The following is a 15451-nucleotide window of genomic DNA, read 5'->3' as shown; positions in this document are numbered from 1 at the left end:
AAGAGTGATGAACTTGGCAGAGTTGTGTCAACGAGAGCTGGGAGCAAGCACGGACAGATCTTCCCCTGCTTTCCACGAATTCCTCTCCTCCCCCCTGGAAACCCTGGATGAATGGATGCGGTTACCATGGTGATGCACCCAGGAGAATCCACTGGGCAATACTAGCTGTGGAAGTGATGCTAAAGGTTGATTCACCCACTGCCTTGATAGCCAAAATGAAATCATATGTTAACAGCCAACATTCCTTCCACACTGAATATCAAAAGAGCCACCCCTAAACAAAAAGTTTTATACAGTATGATTATTGATATTAAAGTAGAAAAAACACAACAAAATCCATAAATGGAGAACAGACAAGAATTAGAAATGTGCAACACATTGCTTGCAATGTGTATAGTCACAGTTACATTTCAACAGGTGAAGCATGGCACAAGGCCAAAAATAATGTGAATCGGAGCCAGACTTTGGAACAGTACCCTGCCCAACTCTGTCTCTCTCCCCCCCCCCCCCCCCCCCCACCCTCCCATCCAAATCCTGGAAAGCTCAACGCTCAGCCCCTCTCACAATAAAAAATACGGGGTCTGCCATCATTAGAGCGGCTGTGATTAAACCTCACCATTGCCAATCCGCGGCTCGTAAGTACTTTCCCACATGGAGAGGAGGAAAAGATGGATGGGGAAGGAGAGAAAACTGATCACATCCACTCTTCATTCGCTCGCAGCTCCTTAGTCTCAGGTCAAGACTATTCAGAAATAAATCCATATCATGTTCAAGTTGGGTTTTACAAAACAGAGTAAAATCAGACAAACAGGATTATAAGAGTTTTGTTAAAAGAAATTAATTAAAATCATTGGATTTTGTATGATTTGAAATTCTTTACTCATGTAAGCATTATGTATATTGCCATGTAAGCCTATTACTTTATATGGAAATAAAATTATTTGAATTGAATTGAAGTTAACTGAAATCAAAGGGAAATTCATTGAAATCAAAGGGAAATTCACACATGAAATAAGTAAATTATGGAATTCTAGAATGTCATATTTTCACTAAGTAGTAACAGTGGTCATAACCACACACACACGCACAAAAGATAAGAGGCTACGATGTTATCACACGTTTATAATGCACAACTTTGCCACTGGTTTGCTCACAAAAGTATAGTAAAAATCTTCTTTGGAAGCAATAGAGGCGATGGAAGCAATGTGAGTTCTGAATAATGACACTTTGCTGTCCCATCCAGTAGAATCCACTTGATTCCACGGCAAAACAGATTAGGCACTGTATTTTGATTTTATATTACATCCTGGCTTACTAGTCTATCCCTATAGAATCCAACTGTTCCATCCCAGATGAGTTACCATCCACTCAACCTGATCAGAGTCATCAAAGTGGACAAAGACTAGGACCACAAACTTTGTGAGAGGTTATTGTCCTCCAGTGATTATGCAATCAGTCCCATATTTGACCCTACTTAGGATGACAAGATCTATAGAACCCAAGTGATAAAACTACCACAACATGTATCCCCTAGAGATTAAGCAAAGAATAGCTGATGCTGGCCTCTTCAGTATCAGTCAATTACAGCTTAACAGTGCTCAGGGTATCAACCTGACATATCAATGACCATGAGCAGATGCAAACAATATGGCTACTACAAGTCCTTACAGTCCTCAGTGTAAATCATATATTGCTGTCATCAGGACCCAATTGCAAACACATTTCCAATATGCTGTGCGATTCCATGTTTCCCTTGTGCCAGAATTTTGTACATGCTAGTGTATGGACCAAAATCAAGCATACATTATTCAGTCCCACAAACTTAAAATCATGTTGGTTGATTGACTCTCCCCCTACCCGCCCCAAATTCAGCAACCTTTCACTGTCTAGCATCACACTGGATGGCTAAATGTTGTGACATGCATTTCATTTCAAAGGCCTTTCTTCTGCCGAGCTGGTTTAATCATTACTCTACTCACCTTTGAAAGTGCAGTGACACCCAACAATCCATTCCAACCTAACACTGGCACACATTATTGTGGCATGCTCAGAGCGATCCTTACATGTATACCTGCGTACACGTTCACGTGTCACAGAAATATTGTGCCCACAGAGATACCTCACTAGCTTTACGCATAGATGTGAAATGATCCAGTCCCAAGAAGTTGCCCAGTACATTCACAATTACAGGATGTAGCAAAGGGATATTGCCCACTCCACTGGACCCTACTGACCAGATGGAAGCGAAACAAAAGAGCTCTGGAATCAACATTGCATGGAAATCCAGGCAAACTGCTCTGCTGAACAACTCTCACATATATCATGTACAAGAAGACTTAACTTGCATGCTGATTGATATTATTTTTTTGTCTACATTTAGAAGATTGTCATTTAATTGAATACAGCAACCACTAGTCATGAGGTCATTGAATTTCAAATGTAATACTGCAGTCACTACATTTGTATGACATGTGTATGGGGAGAGCAGAGCATGTGTATGAACCTCTCAGACCCAGCAACCCAACACCCTAATGACATTCTACATAAACAGGACTGAAAGAATTAAGGTGAATGCAAGGAGAAGGAAAAGGAGAGTCGGGGCAAATCTAGTCTCCATCTATTCACTGCATCAATTGTTGGATGGTCCAGATGCACCTCCTTGACGCCCCCATTTCCCCTTCCCCCACCCCATTTCATGGACCATCCACATCGACAGCAGAAATGGCAACATCAGAAAAATTGCTTCGGATAAGGGAGAATTTGTGATGCTTGTCAACTGTGCCCAAAGCCGCTCGGAAGCATCGCCAGAAAAACTGCAGACCGGAATGCACATTTTTCTAACTTTGTGCGAAGGCTGCCGTTGACAATTTGCAATGAGAATGGATGCTCACTGCTGAAAGAATTGTGATTTTTGTCCTGCATCTTCCACTCGATGTCTGGCATCCTCTCCACGGTCACAGACAAAACATGAAGCTAAAACATCCATGGCTATTGCAACATTAGAACGGTAGTTTTCAAGCAGTAAATAGCTGAGCCAACTGTGCATACGATGTGCACGTTACAACAGCCAAAGACTCACAATATTTCTAACTTCAACATTTTTCTTTGCAGCGTAAATGGAAACTCAAACATTGCAACTTTCATGTCATCCTATTTGAGGCGAGACGACAAGCTTTCTACCGGGTACGTTGTGTCTACTCAAAACACCATGAGGGGAAAAGGGCGGGGCATATGGTTTTGCGAGAGTGCGCTTGGAAATCCAAGACTAACTACGCATACAGAAAGTTTTGCTCCATCACCACACCCGTAAACACAGCGGGCAAAGGGCCACACGGGGCAGTATGTTCCCTCTTCTGCATTTTGCTATCAAGTCTCTTTCCACCCACAGTTGGTCGATGTCCAAAGATGGGCATCACTACCTCCGTAAGTACTCTTGAATCACTGACTCATAAATGTGAGTACACACTCATATCTTTCACCCCTGCCTCTAGAGCGGAAAATTTCCTCCCGACAAAGAATAATTAAAAGGGGGGGATAGAAATTGGAAAAAAAAATTATGAATAGGAGGAAGAAAGAACGAAATAATGACAAAAGGAAAACAAGAAAAGAGGAGAAATGACAGGCTGAAAAAGGGAAGGAAATGGACCTTGCACTCTGCAATATAGATGGCGTACCTTGTAAGTGCCGATGTATTAAAATCAATGGCACAACTGTACTGTTTGAAGCATTAAATGTCTCCGAATCACAAGAGTTACTACCCCATTATGTAGTTTAAACACGTATTAGGATCACTGAAGCATGTACAAGAGTGTCGCAAACACTTCTTCCATTTATTACTGTGATGACATTTCTTTCATCGAGCAATATCTTCATGTATATTGAAGCACATGCATAATGTGAGAGAAAATAATGGAATGACAAACACGTCACAATCGCGCCGCTCTCTTCGGGGCAAAATCAGCCTCCAAAGCAAGAATCCATGTCGAGAACAAACAGGAAATTTTCAAAGAGTGAGCTGCTCTATCATCAGTGCAAATGTTATTTTTGTGGGCTGGTGTTGGAATAAGAAATGACTGCTATTCAATCTACTTTAACCCTTTCAACGCAACCATTTTTACAAGAGCATTTGACATATAATGCAGTATATCTACAAGAGGTAATGGCAGACTTAACCTTTGACCTTTACTTCCTGCAACAATGAACATAAATGCACACTTTTGCATGTAGAGTTGTGGACACTGTAACTACCAATAATGAATTAAATGCATATTTATGCAGATCTCATCTTAGAGCTAATGAGGCATAAATAACTCCAAAAAGGAAAATCTAATGAGGCACATTACGGAGGTATAAATACTCTCGACTACAGAACCGGAACTTGTATGAAATAATAATATATCAGGAGCAGCTGACTCTGAATCACTGCCCAGCTATATTTCAGCAGGTAATTGTTTCTGTCTACTGTCCCACCATTTCCGCACCATAGATGTCAGAGGCCACAAGAAGCATCTATGTATTACCTGACATGGCTTCCATTTTTAAAGGGGAATGAATCCGAAATATAATGTGGATTGAGTGAATGCAGCAATATTAGTAGAACATGTTAGCGACGTTTGAGAAAAATCAGACAATCAGTTCAAAAGGTATGACTCTTTTAAGTTTTGGTTCAGCTTTGCTGGATGAGAAGACTACAACAGTCTGTGATGTCCCTGTAGGACAATAAGGAAAATGTAAAGAAAATTCAACATAGATCTTAATTTTCCTACAATAGTGAGAGAGCACTTTCCTTATCTCTTTCAGAAAGCAGGGGAAATAATACTAGCCATAAAATATGTCAGAAGTGCTTAAAACAAGTCAAGGGAATCTATACTTTTCATTCGAGAAAATAAATTTTGTGGAATTCTCTTTACATGTTCTTGTGTGTTCTATGTGTTATACAATCTACTAATATTGGGACATTCACTCAGTCCATATAAATATTTGGGCATCATTGCTCTTTGAAAAGGTGTATCTCACTGAGCAGTAAATGTTTGTGATTGTAATGTGAACTTAGCAAATTTTAGCAAATTTTAGGTTTTTCTAAGGGTTCGTAAACAGCTGCAAGCAAATTCACAAAGTTTTTATTGTCGCAAACAGTTTTCATTGTCGCAAAGAAATTTTGAACACATTCAAAATTTCTTTGCGACAAGAAAAATTGTATGCAACAATAAAAACTGTGTGTGAATTTCATTGCAACTGCTATCAAGAAACTGCAACCATTTACGAACCCTGACGAAACCTACGATTCCCTCCATTCGCAAACATCTGTCACTCAGTGAGATACCCCTTTAATGGATTCTCTCCATCAATGTAATATAATGCAATATGCACACCGTCAAGTCAGTAATCAGTGTTCTTCCTGTCACTTGACATGTGGTAGACAATGACCTACCCTTCGCGACACTGACACTGAGTAATCAGCGAACAAGCGGAATGTTCGGTCACGTTCGCACTTGCCCATTGTGTTCCAATGACACAAAAACATAAGTGGGAGTGCTAAAAAATGAGGCAAACAAAAATATTACATTCTCATATTTTTTTTAAATGAACATGCATTGGAAGCATCACTGATCTTTTGTACATTCTTCAGCTTTCTGGTAATGCTGTTATTGATCTTCTCATCTTTAAAACAATATTGTGCTACCTGTGTACTAAAGTGTTATAGATCAATTTTAAAACATGACACCTCTTCTATATGTTCATAAGATTCATTTCTCAATGACAGGCCAAAGCAACCATTTTCATTTATTCATATGCACTGAATGCTATTTGAGAATTGAGGAAATGAAACTCAAGAATATTTTTTGAAAGTCTATATTGTCTCTTTCTTTTTTCTGCTGATCCCAATTCTGACTCAGAATACAAACTGTATGTCACCACATTCTCTTGACACAGTCTCAAACATCTTGAGGTTACCTATTAACACTTCCAGTTATAGACACCATACCACCACAAATGGACCATGTTCAATTTTCTGTTGAGTGCATTCAACACTTCCCATGTGTCCTTTCTGTTCATAAATCATGAGCAATCTGCGCACTTGTTGACATGAACAGATCTACAAATAGCACCACAATAATCTTTAACAACCGTATGAATCATCGTAATTTCGTAATGTCACATCCAAGGCAGACAGTCTCGTCTATTAAAATCGTGCAAAGTGCGCTTGATTTCATAAACACTTAAATGACGATAGAACTCACGACGCGACTGGCCATAAAATCAACATTTTTATGGTCAAATGAGTTAGATTCTTCACTGATTCGCTGGTTTTCGGCTTTGTTTTGCTGGACATTGATAATGTTAGATTAAGATGGTATTAAATTCCAACCTAATTCTACATTTTATGACTCTGAATCATGTCTGGAAGTAGTGAGTCATCATCTTAACCCTTTGCATGCTTTGACTACTGACTGACACAGAAAACTCCATAGTGTCGTCCACACTGTCCAAATTCCCTGGCACAGAAAGGCTTAAATTGATATTCTATTTCATGCCCAAGTGGACTTAAAACGAGTAGAACTGAATAAACACAACAAAGAAATCGTCTTCATCAAACTCGGGTAAGAAATATTGAGATTAAAACTTTATAGTAATTTCATAAAAAGGGTTCTTGGCCACAGACAAATTGTATAAATCAGGGCCTAGATGGTGAACTGGTATGGCATCACATATCTTCCACTGCTAATTTATGTAATAAAGCAATCTTCAATGAATCCTGGTTTTGGTTTGAAATTGAGATTTAACAAATCACATCTTTAAAGGGATAGTACAGTTTTGGTGGAGATGAGAACTGGGTTTTTGACTTTTTGCGAGATACCAAGAAAACACTTATGATATAGTACGGAACATACTATTTTAAGAGGAATTCAAAGTTTATTTGACGAAAATCAGGTTTGGAATGACTGAAACATCCAAAAACAAAGTAAAACAAAGCAATCGTAATAAAGTGTGGGTCCCACACTTTGTTACAATCGCTCTTTTTTTATATCTCAGCCATTTCAAAAGCAATTTTCATCAAATAAACGTTGAATTCCTCATAGAATTACATGCTCTTTCACATTTTATAATGAGGTTTCTCATTATCTCACCAAAAAATGTTAGAAACCTGAAATTAGGTCTCAACCATAACTGTACAATCCCTTTAACATCAAATGTCATCAGATTTGTAATGATTTTGAGATCAGGAGGGTAGGTACAGTTGCTGAATTTTTATAAGATAGGATGTTTGTGATACAACTACTACAGTAACCTTCACATCAAATGCATCAAATGTGGTAACTCGAACATTTTTCAAACCACTGCTCCCAATTATAAACATTACCTTTAAAATGAAAATATCCAATGGTTGTCTCACCAATTTTGTCAAACTCTTGTCCTTGACGTATCACTCATATTAGCTGGAAGTTTGTTCACCTACACGTGTACAAGGGAATACCACATTCATGTTTGCTCACCTCCTATGGATAACCTCATTCATGTTTACAAGCATATTAACCACAAGTGTGTCAAATATGTGTTTTCAATCAAGTGGCATGCGATCATTGTCTGTGCTCAGTGACTATGGCATATTGTGATTGCATGCATCTCTCTGTCCATTGTTAAAGATAATCCCCGTATCTCAGTTGTGTGGGGGTTTTCCCCTGATTGCCTGTTAATTTATTTACTGTATTTCATGGGGCAGGGATCTTGTTTTCTTTCTCTGCTGTGAGTTGGCAAACTGCTATTTATTCCCCATCTCAAAATAAATCCGACTTTGAAGGATTAGCACCTTGGCACTGGCCATAAACTCCATGTGCATTGTAAGGATTAATGGTTTTCTGTTCTGCCTGTTGACTACTATAGGACGTACTCTTCTCCCTGAGTTCACTTTGAACACAACGAAATGCTTCCCTTTAAAGCTAATCATTTACACTCACGACCTGCCCCACCCCCAAGTTTGTGAACCCCACTCAAACTCTCCAGGCACAGGATGCAGCACCCTTTGCTTGCCCCAGTAATACCCAGTTTAGTAAAGCACATAAACACTAGGTTGAATTCCACGAAATTTCATGGCCTCAGACCTTGGAGAAGTAGGCCAACTGATGCCACGCTTTATTAATCTAATTGATCACCATTTCAAGTATGTACAACATGCATACCAACCATATATAAACTTTCCTTCACCAACATGGAGAAGAGTTTCCTCTCACGTCCCTGTGTCCAGGCATTCAGAAGGACTTTAAATACACATTGTAGCAGCCTTATAAGATTACTACAGGTAACTCCATAATGTTTCAGTTGACTCTGATAATTGGAGTAATGGAGTAAAATCATGTAAACAGAATGATAAAGTTTTCTTTGAAAACTGACATACACTAATTGAAAAAAAAAAATGAGATTGTCCATGGCAACTGATTGACAAATTGCCCTACATCGACGTAAATAAGCACTGAATTGATCAGTGTCTTAGTAGTAGCCATGATAAAAAATCATGGGCGTACATACTCGAGCAGGATTCGAACCTACGACCTCCTGATCACCGGACAGGCGTCATCTCCACTAGACCACCGAGCTTTCGCCCGACAGCAAGTGTTGGTTCTAATCCTTATAGCATGCAGCGGGTACTGCTTTGTTATTCAAATTTATGAAATTCTTCCGTCGAGATGTTTTCATTGCAACTGATTGACAAATTGCCCTACATCGACGTAAATAAGCACTGAATTGATCAGTGTCTTAGTAGTAGCCATGATAAAAAATCATGGGCGTACATACTCGAGCAGGATTCGAACCTACGACCTCCTGATCACCGGACAGGCGTCATCTCCACTAGACCACCGAGCTTTCGCCCGACAGCAAGTGTTGGTTCTAATCCTTATAGCATGCAGCGGGTACTGCTTTGTTATTCAAATTTATGAAATTCTTCCGTCAAGATGTTTTCATTGCAACTGATTGACAAATTGCCCTACATCGACGTAAATAAGCACTGAATTGATCAGTGTCTTAGTAGTAGCCATGATAAAAAATCATGGGCGTACATACTCGAGCAGGATTCGAACCTACGACCTCCTGATCACCGGACAGGCGTCATCTCCACTAGACCACCGAGCTTTCGCCCGACAGCAAGTGTTGGTTCTAATCCTTATAGCATGCAGCGGGTACTGCTTTGTTATTCAAATTTATGAAATTCTTCCGTCGAGATGTTTTCATTGCAACTGATTGACAAATTGCCCTACATCGACGTAAATAAGCACTGAATTGATCAGTGTCTTAGTAGTAGCCATGATAAAAAATCATGGGCGTACATACTCGAGCAGGATTCGAACCTACGACCTCCTGATCACCGGACAGGCGTCACCTCCACTAGACCACCGAGCTTTCGCCCGACAGCAAGTGTTGGTTCTAATCCTTATAGCATGCAGCGGGTACTGCTTTGTTATTCAAATTTACGAAATTCTTCCGTCGAGATGTTTTCATTGCAACTGATTGACAAATTGCCCTACATCGACGTAAATAAGCACTGAATTGATCAGTGTCTTAGTAGTAGCCATGATAAAAAATCATGATTGTCCATGTTGTCATGTTTTCCTATATAACAGTGATGTCAGTCACTATGCAAATGAGGTGAGGCATGCAATGTCAGCATTTCAAATTTGTCCCACTGGCTCAGAAACATTACAAAAATCATGTCTTTAGTCCATTTTTTAAATCAATAAAGTTGTACAACCTCTCCTCCCCCACCCAACTTTCAAATTCATGATTGAAACAATATTAGAGCTGCAATAACTTGATGCAATGATATTTTTTCTTTTATTTCACTTAAATAGTAAATTTAGTAAGTAAATAAAGTTGATGAGGCACTATGATATGATAAAATGGTTCAGGAGTATACTTAAAATAATGCAAGCTTCAAAGCAATAATGTGTAAGTTTCTATCAAAAGCATCAAAAAAGAAAAGAGTTGGGAATCTTCACCGTTCCTTCAATTAGTGGCTAAAAATTCCAAGAGAAAAACTCATTAATTTAGACAAGGCAAACTAATGAATGGATGTGCAGAATGAAATCTGAAATATATGCAATGATTGTACTGCTACTGCTACACGGCTAAACCATCCCTGATAAACGAGACAGAGAATGGACCGCATGCGTACTTACGTGGCACACATACCCATGACTGTTCAGCACACATAACTTGAAGACATTAAAATTTAGTCTCCTTTCTACCTGAGGTATGCTTTGCATACATGTGCGCAAAATTGCATTCTACTTCGTGCCTGAGGAACTCCTTACCTGTGATGAATTATTCAATGCCTTACGGCCGAAAGTATTGGCACAACGAATACTGAAATGTGTTCATACTCTCTCTCTATCTCTCTCAACACTCCTTCTACAAAGGTGTAGCTGCATAGTGTGTGTCTAAAGTGCAGTCCGATATCTTTATAATTATATTTCGGAAGAAAGATACATTTTTCTGTCAATTATCTATTACCAGTACTGTCTTTTGTTTTATCAGTGCTGTTACAAGGTTGCCAATTCTGTATACTGTATAGCAAGATATTGGGCGCCATGAAATCTTTGTGAATTGGAGCATACAGCCTTTTTCTGTGGCATGGAATTTTTTCGTGAATTGTAGCTTACAGCCTTTTTTGAGGCATCAAAATTTTGCAAATTCTCATTAGCATTCAATGCATGTAGTGTAGACAGGAACTTTCGTGCGCATCTTAATTTAGTTCTCGCGAAATTCACAGAATGAAAATGCATGCAAACATTCCTGGTTTTACAGTGTTAGTCTTAAGAGCAATCTGGTGTGTGATTAATGCAAGAGCTAGCAGAAAGTTAAATGCCTGACATTTCTACATATCAGACTGCACTTCAGTCCTGCAGTATGTAGAAATGTCAGACATATTCTAACTTAAATAGCCTCTTTTCCTCATTCATAATCATTCAGCTTTCTTTTTTTCTCTTCATGTCTATTTTTATCTATTTCAGAAAGAATAATATGAAATATATTGTAAGATTATATGTAAGTTTCATTGATTGCCTGTTGTTTGTTCAGGTATTGTTTGTTGTTGTTGTAACTCTTTAGTTTGATTGTATTTGTTTGTGCTTGTAGCAAAATGTAACAAGAGCAATAAAAAAGGGATTCGCCTTGATATTTTAATGGCTTTTTGCTAATCCCCCACATCTGCTGGGCTTTCTTGTGTCAGATGATATGATGTTATCTGACCTTTTTTCCTTCTATTTTCTGCAATATTTTGAATTGTTTCTCAGTTACGTTTTTAAACATGAAATATGATATGTAACTTGATATGTTGTATTTTTGTTTATGCTGTATTTTTCTAAAAATGTGAAATAAACTTGAAACTTAAAACTTTTTCTTTGCTTATAAACCTCCTCATTTCATATCATATGTTTCTCTGCTTCTCTCTTCCCTTTTTGAATGCTAATCTTAATACCTGCTATGTTTCTTTATTTCACAACAAACCATCCTCGTCCTGCAAAGCCATGCCACCGTCATGGGCAAATCCAATTACACGACACGCACCAGAAACACCGGGCTTACTGCCGCGGGAGCTGGAAATGCGAGCGCGAGACACACGCGGGGGCAGCATCTCCCCGCTGAAAATCTTCCTTGGGCTTAGTAATAATAACACAGGCAGAAGCCGCACAGAAAATTGGTAGTAATACTAATACAATTGAGTACAATTGCTGCGATGCATGTACCCAAAACAGACTGATCCTTTCCGTGTGTGCCGAGTATTAAAGGTCTGCATCAGCCGACTCAAATCTGCGCGGGAGCGGAATAATATGATTATCAGTGGGTGTTCAGCCCTACTGTCATTTGAAGGCTAAGGGAGAGCATGCGACTAGCTTAGTCAGGTTACCTACATGTAGGACTATACAACACTTTTTATTTTGAAGAAGAAATGGCAGAGAAAAAAAAGACAAGAGACAAAACAAATTCAAGATAATAGTTTGCAGACTATACATTTTTCCCTTTGGTCAGCTAGGTTCTACACATGTGTCTAACAATTTGTACACATTATTTCAATTGCCATGGAACTGACTGACTTTCGTTAAAAGAAAAATCTGTGTCCTTACCTCTTGCATACTGATGTAGCTACATTGTGTAGACACATGATTGGTATGTTGTGGTCAAAATCAACACTGAAATTTCCAAATCAAGCCTACATTGTACAATGAATATACATTATGTAATTTTAAGCCAATGGCAACTGTCAGGTGTTGAGTAAATATTTCATTTATATCATGCGCTAACACGTATCCATCCTGCTATGCAATAAAGATAATATGACATTTAATGGCAGGAAAGGGAAGTAGAAAAGTGTATCTATTAGGGAAGGGATATTTAATATCACTAGCGTTCTACCGCAGGAGGACGCATGGAACGCTTGAGGACGATTTTACGCGTATATAGGCGCATTTGACATGATGTGCGCGCTGGTGATTTTTTTCTGTAAGAGAGAAATCGTCCGCGGTAGGACGACTGGCGTCCATCCGCGTTCTACCGCCGCTGCTTTCAAAGTGAAGATAAGCATGCAACGCGCACGCGAGCATTTTGGTCATGTCTCATGATTTGTGCGTGTGTGTAGGAGCCCGGTTTTGTTGTATTGATCCCAAACAACAAAAGTAAGAACTCAACGCAACCATCAACGAGAGCCAGAAGCTAGCTATCGGAGTACTACGATGCGTATGGCGATTTTTATAGCGTAAAGACTAGAATTACACGGCTTGAAATTGTTTGTGGCCGTGTGGATGCCAGTTTAATCACAAATGAGGTGGAAAAATATCGTCGAGCAACCTTCAAGTTGAGACATTATTCTATCGGGATCACTCAAAAATAAGTGTAATAATTACATCCAATTATACTAATTAGCAAATGTCAATCTCACGCTTTTAGTACAGATCAGTACAGAACAGTTTAGATCAGTACAGAAAGAAATTAAAAATGTGTATACTGTGTTTGTATAGAAACGGTGAAGTATCAATACTTGTACACTCATTTTCACTAGTAGAGGGCATCACATTAGACACTAAAAATTAAGGCTCAGTTTGTAAAAAAATGAAATATCATTATCTCAATATATTCATATTTTTATTGCCTTACATAAAAATAAATATATTTCCCACATCAAGAAACCATCTACCCTGAAATGCTCGTCCTACTGTGCCTGTACATATGCTGATAATCTGAAGTCTGTAGCAAGATCTGTCTGATTATGCTTCAGATTTGATGATCCAAAAAATACAGAGCTTATCCAAATTTGTAAAATAAATCCATGATAATAATAAAAAAAAAAGGTTTGGTTTTAAGTTTGGTTTTGCTTTTAATCAATTAAGGTTTCAATGTCATTAAATGTTATCTTAAAGTTACTGTCTTAGTTCTTTCCCAACTCCTTAAAAGCAACCATTATTCATCAGAGTTTAAAGGAAGGAATAAGGTCACAGAGGTCACAAAGCCACCTACCACAACGTCCACAGTCAGGACCGAGTCGTCCAGCATCTGGACCTTCAGTGACATCGTCTTCCCCTTCTTCTTGGGGGTGGAGGTGTCCCGTCCCAGCGACATGCCGTCCGAGCGGGCCGTGCTGTACGAGTGGGTGGGTGTGGCGGCGGGGCTGTAGCCACCGTATGAGTACGAGGTCTCGCGATCGCTGAGTCCCTCGCGGCTGAGGCTGGCGCTGTTGAGCCGACCGTGGTTCTCCGAGAGTTGCGAGAGGGCCATAGAGTCCTCGCGCTTCATGGGCGACGCTGGTGCCAAGTCTGAGTGTGGCCCAGGTCCCTCATAGTCGCTCATCATTCGAAAGAAGGGGGCAGGAAGGCGGTGCAGCGGGGACGGTCAATCGGCTAATGGTCCAGCGCTGGGGTGTCAAATCTCCTGTCGCTTGTGGGTTATATATCCAATGACATCCTCAGAATAGGCTGGGAACAAGAACCTGAAGAAAATATGCAACACATAATATAATATGAAGTGTCCAAAGCTACAGTCAATGACATCTGCAACAAACTATAGTAGATCTACAACGCACACGGCATGCCAAACGTTTCATGAAGAGTACATGTACGTTTCTTCATTGCATTACTTGTTCATTTATACAATGCAACGTTTCAGTAGAATAATGCATTCTGCTGAGATCATAATGATGCAAGTTAAAACAAACACAGATCTATACAATGTACAACATCATTTGAATAGCAAGACAGAATTTTACTGGCAGAACTTCCGCTATTTCCCATATTCACTTTGTCCACTTTAACAGAATCTTGCCATAATGACAAAATTCCAAGTCCCAACTATTTCCTTTCAATGGGTTTAGCCTATATACCGCATATGTTTGCCCTGTGAACATTGTACAACACAATATCCTTAACTACGTTAACAATAATAACACAAACTACACACACAACACAGCGTGCATTTTCTGAGCTGAAAAAAAGAAAGAATGTAAAGTTACTAGTTACTGACAGTGAATGGCACAAAGGTTTCTGGGAAACCCATTCAGCTCTTGACAGGAAAAGACCTCGCCAGTGCACGAGACAAACACGGACGCCTGTCGGGCAATGTGCCGTGGGTCTAACATTAGAATCCCGGTGACAGTACTCTTCTAGACAGGAAGGGTGGGAAAACTGAAACTGACGGACAGACGCTGACTGACATACGCAACCGATCGGACGGGAAATACACTTAATAAATCGCTAAAAGGATAGATAGAGAGAGAGGAGGGTGACCCATTCATTCGATGAGTGCCTTATTGTTGTTGCTCGAGGGAAATGCATCGTATGCAAAGCGTAAAGGGAAGTTGTGGTTTAGGGAGGTGCTGTGAAAAATTGCTGCGACTCGCTCTCTCTCCAATCCCTCCCCTCGCTCAGGACAGGAAGAGATGTCCAGACTGAATAGCCACTTCCTCTGCAGCCAGCCCTAGCTGTTGCTCTCTGTTCCCAATCACAGGACACACCACTTTAACACAACATGTACACTGTAGGCACCAACTGGTAAAAAGGTGAATGACCTTAGAAATATGCTTGACCCATTTGTTTTGTTCTGTCACTAGTCTCAGTGCCTTTGTTCTCCCTCTCCACCCCCACTCCCCCCCCCCCCCCCCTTCCCCATCCTAATCTCTACCTTTGGTCTTGGATTTAGGGCTGGGCATTGTGGCACAGATTTACAGTGTAGAATGATTGAACACAAAGGACACAAACAACCACAGGTGTGCTGCAGCCATTTTGGGGTGCCTAAAATCTACTCAACCACTTGTCCTGCATGACATAAACTACTACTTTTGGGCAGCATTCAAAATGGGCACTTGTTCTATTTTCAGCCTCTGCTGTTTACTGTACCCTGCTGAATGTGAGTCACCACAGGTACAGTACATGTAGGTACTATGCCCATAGACTAGAACAAGAATAACATC

General features: G+C 39.8%; 1 protein-coding gene across 1 annotated transcript in view; it reads right to left on the bottom strand.

The window, feature by feature from the left end:
- The window catches only part of LOC140244670 (FERM, ARHGEF and pleckstrin domain-containing protein 1-like), a 112441-nt gene extending 98480 nt beyond the window's left edge, over positions 1–13961 (bottom strand). The window contains 1 exon segment of the mRNA XM_072324291.1: positions 13507–13961. Coding sequence (XP_072180392.1) covers positions 13507–13839 — 333 coding nt within the window. The 5' untranslated portion in view covers positions 13840–13961.
- Positions 13962–15451: the final 1490 nt, after the last annotated feature.

This window comes from Diadema setosum, chromosome 21, assembly GCF_964275005.1.
Source record: "Diadema setosum chromosome 21, eeDiaSeto1, whole genome shotgun sequence".
NCBI lineage: Eukaryota > Metazoa > Echinodermata > Echinoidea > Diadematoida > Diadematidae > Diadema > Diadema setosum.
The sequence above is the reverse complement of the archived record's forward strand: the minus strand, read 5'-3'. Positions and strand labels throughout refer to the sequence as shown.